Source organism: Salvia hispanica, chromosome 1 (assembly GCF_029641045.1).
Source record: "Salvia hispanica isolate PSC_SH4W2 chromosome 1, Shi_PSC_v1, whole genome shotgun sequence".
Taxonomy (NCBI): Eukaryota; Viridiplantae; Streptophyta; class Magnoliopsida; order Lamiales; family Lamiaceae; genus Salvia; species Salvia hispanica.
This window is the reverse complement of record NC_142692.1, coordinates 47,901,890-47,913,743: the sequence shown is the minus strand read 5'-3', so window position 1 is coordinate 47,913,743 and position 11,854 is coordinate 47,901,890. Positions and strand designations below refer to the sequence as shown.

The 11,854-nt window shown below is 34.9% G+C and overlaps 2 protein-coding genes across 2 annotated transcripts; one reads left to right on the top strand and one right to left on the bottom strand.

The window, feature by feature from the left end:
• The first annotated feature begins 5,979 nt into the window (after nt 1-5,979).
• LOC125223587 (ras-related protein RABD1-like) lies at nt 5,980-9,094 on the top strand. Its single transcript, XM_048126793.2, has 8 exons — nt 5,980-6,132; nt 6,213-6,285; nt 6,530-6,577; nt 6,680-6,727; nt 7,520-7,591; nt 8,065-8,220; nt 8,396-8,499; nt 8,853-9,094. Exons 1-8 carry the CDS (start codon nt 6,119-6,121, stop codon nt 8,941-8,943), a joined length of 606 nt encoding a protein of 201 aa, XP_047982750.1. The 5' UTR covers nt 5,980-6,118; the 3' UTR covers nt 8,944-9,094.
• Nucleotides 9,095-9,652: 558 nt separating this feature from the next.
• On the bottom strand, nt 9,653-11,854 carry RAB11C (RAB GTPase 11C). The gene is made up of 2 exons (XM_048126191.2): nt 11,604-11,854; nt 9,653-10,306 (listed from the first exon to the last, which is right to left on the bottom strand). The coding sequence occupies exons 1-2, from the start codon at nt 11,766-11,768 to the stop codon at nt 9,827-9,829; spliced, it is 645 nt and encodes a 214-aa protein (XP_047982148.1). The 5' UTR covers nt 11,769-11,854; the 3' UTR covers nt 9,653-9,826.

The following is an 11,854-nucleotide window of genomic DNA, read 5'->3' as shown; positions in this document are numbered from 1 at the left end:
TATTTCGTTGTTCCCCTTTTCTTTCCCGCTTCTTTAACCCTCCCCTAGTCGCGATCAACCGTATTTGGTATCCTTAGAAAATGCAGGCGTGACATTTTCTCTGTGAAAGAATGAGGAATAATTTGAGCGCACACACGTAGGATGCATGCATTTTAAATTAAGTAATTTTGTAAAGTCTAATTTTAGCATATCATATTATTTCAAAGGGTGAACTTTGCACGTTATTTGTGGTTGGAGCAGAAAGTGATTGAGGAGCTAAGTGAACGAGGTGGGCTTTCTTTTTTAAATAAGGGCAATGCCCTAAGTATATTTCTATGTGAAAATGAATATTTGTCATGCCGTGTTTTGTTTTATCTATGGAACCTATCTGCTCTGGCTTTTGCCATCTATGGATAATCGAATTCGGGTTTGACTAGGGAGTGAGTCCCTACTCAGGCTAGTGTACACCAATGGGGATCGTGAGCCGTCTTTTGATTCGGCCGGTCTAGTGACTTGGAATGTGGCCACATTCCTTGTCATCAATGGATCAGATATGGTAGACATCTATGGGAAAATGACTGATCAGTCGAATTTTACAATGGAAATGATTTTAGTGTCTCGGTCATTTTTTTTAAGTTAAACCCCGAGAACACTCAATGGTGGCATGATAAGTACTTTTTATAAAAATGTTTTCGGCATGAGTCCACTGAGTGCATCAAGTACTCAGCCCTGCATTTCTTTTAAAAAATGTGCAGGTTGAGCTGTGACGAGCGTGGTGGGTGTTGAGCATAAAAGTGAAGAAGATAAGAAATAAAAGATCTCGAATATATTATGTCTTCATACATAGTATTATTCTTCCTTCGAATGCTTTCGCTGAATGTTGTTTCTTTTATTCCAAGTATTGTTGAGATAATATTCGTTTCGAATTGTTGAATTGATACTCTGATTTTATTCGAGCTATTCCATTTATGTTGAGCTATGGTCGAGTTTTGTTGTTTTCTCCTTTCTTCCCCGCTTCTTTAACCTACCCCTAGTCGCTATTCACCGTGTTTTCTATCCTTAGAAAATGCGAGCGTTACAGTAGTAGTTGTATTTTATTATTCAATATTAATACTCCATCCGTCCCACTTAAGATGACACATTTCATTTTTGGGAAACTTTCTCTCTCCAATTAATACAGCAAACCACATTTTCCCACCCCTATTAAAATATTCATCTTTCTTTCTCTCTCTATTTTAATACTTTCACCCACCATTTTTCTCTCCAATTAAACACATTAACCAATTACTCCTAAAATCCTGTGCCGGCTAAGGAGTGTGTCATCTTAGCCGGGACGGAGAGAGTAACATATATAGTACAAGAAACTAAGCTAGGCTATGTTACATCACCGATATGGGACAAAATACATATAAGATATTAACAGTTTCTATTGCAGTGTTAATCCAACATGTTTTTCTATTGCAGTGTTATCCAACATGTCGATGATTCCTTGCTTTCTATTGCATAGTGTTTATCCAACATGTGATTCTACTGAATGGGGTAGTAAAAAAAATGAATAAAGCGTTATAAAATATCCTCATCTTTTTTATATTCCCTCTGTCCCAAGATAAGCGAAACACTTCTTTTGGGCATGAGATTTAAGGAGTTGCTATTTAAAGAGTTAAAAGTAGAGAGAATAAAGTATGAGAGAGAGAAAAACAGAGAAATAAAAAAAAATAAAGTTAGTGGATAATAAAGTAAGATAAATGATTTTTTGCTTAAAAAGGAAATGATTCGCTTATACTGGGACATCCCAAAAAGGAATATGAATCACTTATCTTGGAACGGAGGGAGTATTACAGAGTTTATCCAACATGTTGATGATTCCATCGAGTGGGATAGTAAAAAAATTGAATAAAGTGTTTACAAAAGATCTTCGGTTAGTGAAGTAACCAAATAAGAGTTCGGGCCGGTACCAGTTATGTTTTTTACCCTTTCCATTGGTCGTTTAACCGATGGTCGTTTAACCGATGGGTTGGTTCAGTTCTACTATGATTGCACAAAATTTTTGCATAGTGTTTATCCAAATCTCTGATGATTCCACTTTAAAGTAGTGAAAAAACTGAATAAAACATTTACAAAAGATCCATCTACCTCGGCAAATAGCATCGTCTCTTTTATTTTACTACTTTAAGTTTGAACATCACTTCTTCATACATGTTGATTCACAGGGACCTGTTGTGTGTTGGCGGTCAATGTGGAAAGACAATAAGTTGGGCTACGCGAACGCCGATGACGCACACAAGCGCGATGAGAGATGGAAGCTAGTTATTCACTCAAGGAAGATCAATAAGTTTTGTTCATCAAATATCATGTCTTCATATATTTTTAGTTGATGTGTTTATAGAAGTAATTGATTTACTAATTCAAGTAATTTGATAATCGATTTGATGAGGTCAATTTGAAGTTGATCATATGAATAATTTGTTCGAATCCTAAAGATAGACGTATTTTTGTATAAAGAAAATGTACTTAAACTTACCACCTTTTATACTTTTTCATTTTTTAAATATTTATTTAATGGTTATTGAGAAATATATTTTATATATTTCAGAAAAATATGAAAATAGAGAGTGGGTTTGTAAATTTGTACTAAGATTTTAGTTCTTATTTGATGAATTTTGTTGAAATCAATAGAGATGTGACTTATCTTCTTGTATTTATGCTTATCGAATTGATTTTGATTACAAGGGTTGCGAGAGAGTTTACTGGAATGACATGAATGACATAAAAAGTAAGTTATAAAATAATACTAATTTTACAATCTGGGGACCGTCCACCGTAATTAGACTACTCTTATTATAGAAAGTTCTAAACAAATTATAATCCTACATATCATTCTAAATGTGGACCCCATAATTCACTAACATTACTTCCACAATCTTTTCCCCATTCTCTTTTACTTTTCAATTGCACATTAAAACACGTGTCATTTACAACTTTGTTTATTTTTTCTGGACTGAGGTAGTATGAGAGATTAAATGATTGTTTGATCATTTTTATTGAAAATTTTATATTTCAACACGTTTATGATGAGCAGATAGCCAATAACTCTAATAAATAAGACTTGTTGACAACTTTTAAAATAAACTGTCTGGCGTAATACTATTTTTAATATTATTTTACTTTTTCGTATATATAATGTTGTAAAAAATGATTGGATATAAAAATAAATCGTCGGACATAATACAATCCAAAGGAAAAACGAAGATGTAATACAAAAAATGGAAATGCCAAATTGAATTAATAAAATAATAGAACCGTAGCATTCAACCGACTACAGGAAGACCTCTTTGTCAAGAGGAGATACACTCTGATAGTGCTTTTGGTGTAGACATGTCGTCCCCAAAGATAAAATGTTGCAGCCATGGGCGGATCCACCTTATTAGAAGGTGAGCAAATGCCCCTCCTCAATTCTTCTTTACCTTTATAGATTTGTTATAAATTTTCAAATATATGTATAGAATTGCACTTAATACCCCTGCTCAGATATATAAAAATTTCCTATATATAATTTTGCCCCTTCTAAAATAAACACCTGGCTGCGCCCCTAGTTGCATCACAATGTGTATGCTATGTAGGGACTTGGTGTCTTTGTGAAGTGTGACCATGCAATTCATGCAGAGGGTCGAACCATGACTCAAAGCAAAGGTGGCCGAGCTGGCCCAAGTGGAGAAACACAAATGATGACTCATTGGATTCCTCAACAAACTAGCCGTTAGAGTGAATCGGTTATAACCGCTCCAGCTGCAAAGTGAGCGTGAGAGTTGTCATTGTAGTCTCATATATAAGTGTGGATCACACAAGTTGTAGCAGCAGTTACTCATCAACATACATATTGATTCACATCCTCTCTTTAGATTGATAATTAGCTCACGCTTTGTAGAAGTTGAGAGCATTTAAATAGCGAGGGAAGGTTTTGTAATCTTGATACATAAAGCTCCATTTTTCTTCTCCATGGACATAGGTGGTTTGCCACCGAATCACGTAATCTCTCGTGTGCTTTAATTCTTTGTAGTTGTGTGTGTTCAATCGGTGATCAAAACTCAACAGCCTTTGTGTAGAATGAATGAATACAACTCTTTATTTATAGGTCATTTAGAAGGAGCCTACGAGAATCAATGTCGCCATCATGATTGATGGATAACGGTTGGGAGTTACAAACATCTCTCATAGAGTTTGACGGACTAAATGAATCTGGACATCATGTCTCGATATATCTGGATTTGTATTGGTCATACAGGAGATAGATAAGACACGTCTCCTCATGCCCCACAGGGGAAGGAAGGGAGACATTGATGGGGTTGGCGCCGGAAGAATAAATAAATCATATAATTAGATCTATTTAGGAGATTATTTAGACAAATTATATTCGCGTAATTATCACATGATACATGCTCATAACTTGAATTAAAATATGGTTTTGATTAATTGAAACCTAAAACATACTTTTCTACGGAGATAATTTGATACCTTCTTGATTCTCCAAAGAATCGCAGATAGCTCACTACTTCTCCACGTGATGATATTCAATACTAGACTATGAATCTTCTGACTGGTCCCGGAACTATATTTCGATATCAGGTGGGCTGATCTTATCGAAATATATAGGACTTGAATAAAGAATACAAAACTCCCACACAAAGTAGGAGATGGAAAAATCAGTGCCTCACACACACACACACACACAGAGGGAAATTTCGTATATTGTATCATTTGTCTCTCTTTTATCCTCCTATTTATATTAATTTACATATTGGGCCTGGTCAAGGATCTATGGAGGTTTGGATGAAGCCACATCCAATTGGCTCTTATCTAATTAAATTGAACCCAATTTAACTCAAGCTCAGATTGGAATATTATTATCAGCCACTAAAGTATTAATATTGAATTACCCATCTAAATCTGAAAGTAAAAGTAATTTGAGTTTCCATTTTTAGAAAGTTATTTCTCGCGCTAAAAATATAAATATCCATTAATTAATTAATGTATGCTATAGACTTAATTAATTAATATATTATTAAATCCAAGAGTAGACTTATCAAGAAAGGCTTATTTATTATTCATGGAATAATGAAATTCCAACTAGCTAGGTTCCGAATAATAAAACCTTGTTTCGAGCTCCTCTTGAGAACATTATCAAACTAGACTCACTAGGCGTGCGTTCCAATATAATAGCAATCCTAGCACCGCTAGATATTAATCACTACTACCCAAGATATCAGGGCTACTGGGTTGCGAAAAAGCCGCACCATTTGATAAGTCAAAGTAATATATAATCAATAACGTATGCTCAATGCTAAATATATTGATTAAGAAATGATTTTTAATCAAGACCTCGCCTTTTAGCAGATAGCATAAAGACATGTCTTGCTATTAGATCCATTCAGTGCTATACCAGACAATGTCATCTTATTTCAGTAAGTCTTAGAAATATACGGATTGACTTTGCAACCTTTCATGATATGTAGTCAAAGCTCTATCTGGGTTGTGAAATTCTATTTTTTCTTTGTTCAGAACTAACCGTGTTACCTTATAGTGGGCACACTCATAACTAGTATATAAAAACAAAGACTTAGACTTGTTATATTTCTTATACATTTAAATATGTAAAACAACTATTAAATGTAAAACATAATACCATTATGACCAAATAAGTTTTATTCCTTGAAAATAAATTAAGAGTTTTTACAATATCCAAACACTCGAAAGGTGAATTCTATTATACAGACTCTAACAGAAATCCCGAGCACACCTTCACCGTTGGTTTAAAAGAATTAAGTTGGCTTGAGAGCAATACCAACGATCATGCCTGAAGAACACCCAAAGACCAATTGCGAAAACCAAAATATATATAGTCAGATTGCATTTTCTGCCAACGTTGCATCATAAAGTAAAGAATTAATTTTATAATATATAGTATTATTATGAGTATATAATAAAGTGGTAGGAAATAAAGTATAAAATCAGGCATTAATGATTAATGAATAATAAGTGTTTCCTTTACAACCAAACAAGCGAGTCCTTCTCTCAATACTACTTCTGACCAAACACTCGAAGCTAAGAAAGCTCAACACTTTTCGTATTCTCTCAAGAAATCATGAGTAACGAATAGTAAGGCCGCCCTAAATTTTGTTTCCTGTTAGTTTTCGGTAATTTTCTTCTTAAAATTGCTTTTCCTACTTTTTTTGCAGCGATTACTTGTTCAAGCTTCTCTTAATCGGTGACTCCTCTGTCGGCAAGTCTTGTCTTCTTCTCAGATTCGCGGTATGCTGACCTTATTTGCTTGTTTGATTTGTGTAATTTTGTGTGTATTAATCGCTAATTTGTAGGGAAAGATCAGTAACGGGTGTTTGTTTGGATGATTTTTTGGGGGTTTTATTTTTAATTTGTGTTAGAAAATTATTAGACCATGTTTATAGGGGCTTTCTGTGTCTTGTTATGAAATGCGTGTTTTTCTTCCATGAGATCCGTTTGCTTATAGAAATGAGCTTTGTTGGTTGATTTTTAGGATGATTCGTATGTGGACAGTTACATAAGCACCATTGGAGTTGATTTTGTAAGTTCACTTCCTATTTGATTTAACTTTCTTGATTGTTGTTGTCATGTTCTACTACTTAATTTGGGGTTTCGTGGGATTATGTTGTTGTTAATTTTGTAGAAAATAAGAACAGTGGAGCAGGATGGGAAGACAATCAAGCTTCAGATTGTGAGTCATTTACAGTTGTCAATGCTTGTGATTTCTCTCATTGATGAAATTGTATTCTGCTCAGCTCTTTTTGGCTACTCCATGTTCTTTTTGTGTTTTATGCATCTAAGATTATCCTAAATGACTAAGCAGAATTGCGCCTGGCTTGATACTTTTTCATCCTCAATTTATAAGAAACTTGGATCTTTATTGGTTATGTTTCTATTGGAAACTATCCTTTACATTTTATAGCCATTATTTTTAGCATTCTGTTTTTTTTTCCCTTCTTTTAGAATGATATTTTATTTAGTCATGTGAGTTTGCATGAGGTTCAATAGGTTTAAAAGAGAAAATGTTTGCTTTTGAATGTTTTATTGGTGGGTTCTTTTCAAAGAATGCAATAACTATACCATTTTTCATAAGATGATGCATATAAATACATAAGCAGTAATCTATGCTGAACGTGTTACCTGAAAATTAGTAGCTGGATCATAGATGAAAGTGGTAGTGATGGCGCCTACTCTCATTGATCAACCTGGATATGATAATCTATTAAGATGATTTATTAAACATAGTCGGTTTTGGTGTAATGATATTGTTTGAAAATAATACTCATAGTATATCTATTGGAGAAGGAGGCCTTGGGGCTCGCTTCTAATATTTTGTTTCCGGTATGATTATATGCTAGTTGTCTTGAAAAAGGTGAAGCTAAGCAATTTAGTTTAAAAGTTCTTATACATTGTGTAGATACCCCATATAAGCTCAAATTCTTGACTTATAATGGTATTTTTTTCTCTATTTATGTTTATCCAGTGGGACACTGCTGGACAGGAACGGTTCCGGACTATCACCAGCAGTTATTATCGAGGAGCTCATGGGATCATTGTAAGAAAGATCTTGATATAATTATTTGTGTATTTTGTGTGCATTTATTTTGGCCCACACTGCTGGTGCATTCTGCATTTATTTTCTTCTTATACTTGGCCCAATATGGTTTCTGACTATCTTCCAGGACTCAGTGCTCTAATTATTTCCGACTCAATCCTTTACTTTGAGTGATGGTCTATTGTGTTCACTTGTTCTGTTAATCTTCTGTTGTTATCCCACTGTATTCTTTAATGTTATTATTAATCTCCACATTACCGTTTGTGACTTACTGACTTCAGTTTATATCCAGTCCATTATCAGACTTGATACGAACTCTTATAGTTTGCTTATTTTTCCCATCAATTGGGACTTTACAAATTTGAGCCATCTGTAGCTCTATTATTTATTCATGTGAGATGACTGACCTACTTAGTTTATATTGAATTCTGATTTTGCTACTCAAATAATGCCTCATGTCTGAATTGTAATAGATTGTGTATGATGTTACCGAGATGGAGAGCTTCAACAATGTCAAGCAGTGGCTGAACGAAATCGATAGATATGCAAATGACAGTGTTTGCAAGCTTTTGGTGGGTAACAAATGCGATTTGGTTGAGAACAAAGTTGTGGACACACAAACCGCAAAGGTGATTATTTTATGTTAACTATATCAATTATCACATCAGCTTTCAACAAACTAGAAATGAGCACGTCAATATTGATTATAGCAAATGCTAGTATTACTCTTTAGACTTTATGTGATTTGTAGATCTTTCTTAGGATTTCATGTATTAACCTTGCACTGGATTGGACGACTTACAGGCATTTGCAGATGAGCTAGGGATTCCTTTCCTTGAGACAAGTGCAAAAGATTCAATTAATGTGGAGCAGGCTTTCTTGACTATGGCTGCGGAGATTAAGAAAAAGTAAATCTTCTAACTATTGATGAATAGAATTATTCTTGATCTAGCTCGTCACTGCAAGTATATGACATTATTATATGCTTTTAGACTGCTTAACATAACTTTTTAATTCAATAGACTTATACTTTGTGAACTTGAGGGTCTTTTGGTTCTTAATCTGTTAACAGACTTTATGCATGAAAAGAAGTGTTTTTGTGATGGGTGAAGCATTTGAAAAGTTGTTTCTTTGGGATTGGTGGCGATAGTTGTTTTTTTACACTGGTCTTGTGTCAGCTGCGATTTGAACATAAAATCCCCGCCTGATGTTATCTGTTTGCAATTTGTTCATTGTTTGCCTAACATATGAGTTATTACAGGATGGGTAACCAACCAACAGCAAAGTCGTCAGCGAATACGGTCCAGATCAAGGGAGAGCCAATTGAGCAGAAGAGCAACTGCTGCGGTTAAAGTGTAATATTTGGTTATTGTAAGACTGTAAAAAACTGATGACAGATAACCGTTCGAATTGTCCTTTCAGCTACTTGAAACTCAACTGCAGACCGTTACTATATCCTAACTCTTTTGTTTGTTTATTTTATATCATTGCTCTTTGTGTGCACCTTACCTTACACAGAATTCTATATGGGCTAATTCTGACTCATCCCTCAAACCTAGTTTGTGCTGTGGCTTTTGCATGTCAGTCTCTTTCTCATCCCGGAGCTGCACAACTGCAAATCATTTTTTTTATGTGGTAAAAATGCTCAATGCCATGGAAATGGCGAGCATAGTACCAATATAGAAGCAACTCAGAATAGAAATGATACCAAAATAAGTATACTATCTAAGTTCACTATAGAAGAAACTGATGAAAACACAAGAAAAAAGAGAAGTAGCTCACTTCCTAATATTATCCATTTATCCAGTCATTTAATGTCTAAATACCACATTCTTGCATGTGGGTAAAAATAGATCTTTCGCATTAACTTTGACTAATGTAGAAAATGACAATCGTTAAATATCTCTCAACGACATTTTAAAGCACAAGAGAACATACTAAATCCTGAGGAATGCATAGAGATCTCTTTTATTCGGCTCAAAGAAGAAAAAGTCCTGGCTACATTAGTTTGAAGACTAGGGTTCATTTGAAGTTTTAAACTAAACATAACGCCACTCAGAATAAAGAAATACTACTAATAAATATAATAACAAATTCAAAAGAAACAAAATAATCATCCCCTGACAATTTTAAGAAAGCCTCAAATATATCTGCAAGGTGTTCAATGGAGAAATATCAAAAACAACCAAAATCACAACAGAAATCGACAAATGCCAAAATAGAGAAGATGATAAATCAGGACGTCGAACAGCAGGTCTTCTTCGTGTCAGTCTCTTGTGGACCAACAACAAGAGTCTTCCCCTCTTTGATATTTGCTGCGGGCTCCTCGGAAGATAGCGGTTTCTTGCTGATTATACGATATATTTCTGAAAGGATGGTCTGGAAGGCCTTCTCCACATTAGTGGCCTCCAGAGCAGAGGTCTCAATGAATGAGAGCCCCTCTTTTTCGGCAAAACTTTGAGCATCCTCTGTCGCAACAGCTCTGAGATGCTTGAGATCAGTCTTATTTCCTATGAGCATAATAACAATGTTGGAGTCTGCGTGGTCCCTCAGCTCCTTCAACCAACGACTCACGTTCTCAAATGTGGTAGGTTTTGTGACATCATACACAAGAAGAGCACCTAGAGCACCACGATAATATGCACTGGTTATAGCCCTGTATCTCTCTTGCCCAGCTGTGTCCCATATCTGAGCCTTCACTGTTCTTCCCTCAACCTGCAAATTCGATGTTAAATGAATTCTTACTTTCTGGTCTCTCTGAATTTGATGTGATAAGCATACATAAACCAACTAAAATTCAGTACACAGCAGCTCTACACAACCAAAAATCAATGAAATTTTTTGAAACTGATAACACCTTGAAAGAGCTGAGTTTCATACTTATTGTCTTTTTGTCGAAAGTCCTGTGTTCTCTCTCAAGTCAAAAGAACTTTTACATCTAACATCTCAGCATTAATTTTGATGCATATCATGCATCATACTAGTTCAAAACAAGTTGTGGAACTGGAGTGCCCAACTACCAGACTTTGTGTAAAGACTGTTTTATTCTTGAATATACAGCAAGATAGCCTTGATTATTCAATAAGACAAGTGTGTGCGTTTGCTATGATTCATACAATTCATAAACATCTTTTGCTAATTATTCTATGCAATCTGATAGTCAACCAAAATAACAGTGAGGAACAGACATAACATGATTATCAAATTGATGCACTCTATAATTACCGGATGTATGTCGTAGCATTTTATAAATTGACAACACCTTAGAGGAACATCCTCCTCCATTTTGTTTGTTTCACCCAAGGAAGAATACTGCTATGCAGTAAAAAAAGTAACATGTCTACATCTCTTATGCCATAAAACCGAACCCCAAAATGTGGATTCTATATTTTACACCATGTGATATTTGTCAATTAGAGTAATGGCACAAGATTCATCATATGCAGAAGGATGTGGCTATATCTCTCCTCCCAGAATCATGTATTCACAAACATGGTCATGCAACGAGGGTTCGAAGGTGCAAGCAAGAACATGATTCAATTAATTGCAGGTCTAGCTAGTTAGTGTGAGGCAATTGCCATTCTTCTCCTCACACTCATCAATCTTTAAGCAATTGTCCTATTTCCTTTAACAGACCTTAAGAATAATTACAAAGATCACATAACAAAAATATAAAGGCCCTTCAATTTGTTATATGGAACACACTATTGATGACCATTTTCAATAAGATCATAACTTACACAAACATTTAAAACCCACAACTATTCCCAGCAACACTGCATAATCGCCACATCAATACACAAACAGATCAACCGTTATACAAATAGATAGATCTACAGATCGAAAAGCCCCCAAACAAAAATAAAGAATTCGATTAAAAAAGACGAAAATTCACTTAATTCAAACAATCAACTGACACGTGCCCTCAAGAACGCAGTTTCTTTCTCCGCTAAACTCCGAAATTAGAACTAATTACATTCTAAGAATAGAAAAATAATTGAATTTTGAAAACCTGAAGAGTGCGGGTAGCGAATTCGACTCCAATCGTTGATTTAGATTCCAAACAAAACTCGTTGCGAGTGAATCGGGACAGCAAGTTCGATTTGCCGACGCCTGAATCGCCGATTAATACTACTTTGAACAAGTAATCGTACTCGTCATCGGCTCTCCGACCCATTTCTCAGGTCAAAATCAAATCAAATCAAATCAACTGAAATGAACAAATGTTTTCCTGCCTTGGGTTTTTGGAAGTAATCTACAGTC